Raw genomic sequence first — 1,032 nt, 5'->3', positions numbered from 1 at the left:
CGTGACAATACCCCTAATTGCATGTACATGTGTTTGTTGGTGTAGGTATTAATCTAGAGGTATCAATGGTTGATCTGTCAACTGGTGAAGTAGGACCACCTAAAACAATGAGAGGAGAGCTAGGTTGGACTGTTGGAGAATTAAAACAACGTATAGGAGAAGTAAGAGGAAGAATGTACTGTCATTTATATTGTTCTCCCTCTATTGGTCTGGTCCATTTCTTTATTTAGGTATTTAATATCAATTCATCATTTTTGAGAATAGTAATCGAGAAGAAGGATGATACTTCAGTCCGTGATATTAGTGATGTAAAGAGTACTTTACAGAAGATACTCTATAGAGCATACAGTGTCAGTTAATATTATAATTATGCTAGCCAGAAATATTGAGGGATTGAACAGCTCTACATCCACACAAGTTTCATTTGTAGATTTAATTTTTACTCTGAAAAAAATTATGACATAAAATTTACATGCATGTGGGGATATGGTTTTCTCACTTTTATTTATTATGTATTCCTCTTTCACACACACACACACACACACACACACACACACAGTCATATACTCGGTTGTTCTATGTATCATCAGATGCTAAAGATTATCAAGAAGAATACAAAGATAGTTCGATGTACAGATATGTTGATTTTCATGTCAACTCGATAACATTGGACATTACAATGCCCCCAGCTCCTGGACCTATAACCACACCCACTACAACTGAAGGAGGAATAATAATGAAAATTATATCAATAAATGAAGAAAATAAAGGGAGAGAAAGAAGTAATAACTTGTCTATTATAATAAAAAGAACATTAATCATTGTAATAATTATTCAATACAGAGGTACAGGTACGAGTTGATAAGAGAATAACATTAGCTCAATTGAAGGAGGAGCTAGTTCCACTGATTGGTGTACCACCTACTGGTTTTATAGTGTATGAAATCAGAAATAATAAAGAATATGAAATGGAGAGACTGGATGAGACATTAAAGCATATTAGATCTGGGTCAGAGGTACATGTAGTTTTTT

General features: G+C 33.7%; 1 protein-coding gene across 1 annotated transcript in view; it reads left to right on the top strand.

Moving 5' to 3' along the window:
* The first annotated feature begins 50 nt into the window (after positions 1-50).
* Positions 51-1,032, top strand: part of LOC109587739 (ubiquitin carboxyl-terminal hydrolase 47-like) — a 2,624-nt gene continuing 1,642 nt past the window's right edge. Inside the window, exons 1-3 of the mRNA XM_020003962.1 lie at positions 51-161; positions 231-350; positions 560-782. Coding sequence (XP_019859521.1) covers positions 66-161; positions 231-350; positions 560-782 — 439 coding nt within the window. The 5' untranslated portion in view covers positions 51-65. The remainder of the gene's footprint in view (positions 162-230; positions 351-559; positions 783-1,032) is intronic.

Source organism: Amphimedon queenslandica, unplaced genomic scaffold (assembly GCF_000090795.2).
Source record: "Amphimedon queenslandica unplaced genomic scaffold, v1.1 AMPQUscaffold_12463, whole genome shotgun sequence".
NCBI lineage: Eukaryota > Metazoa > Porifera > Demospongiae > Haplosclerida > Niphatidae > Amphimedon > Amphimedon queenslandica.
Note: the sequence above shows the minus strand (reverse complement) of the source record. Positions and strands in the feature narration are given on the sequence as shown.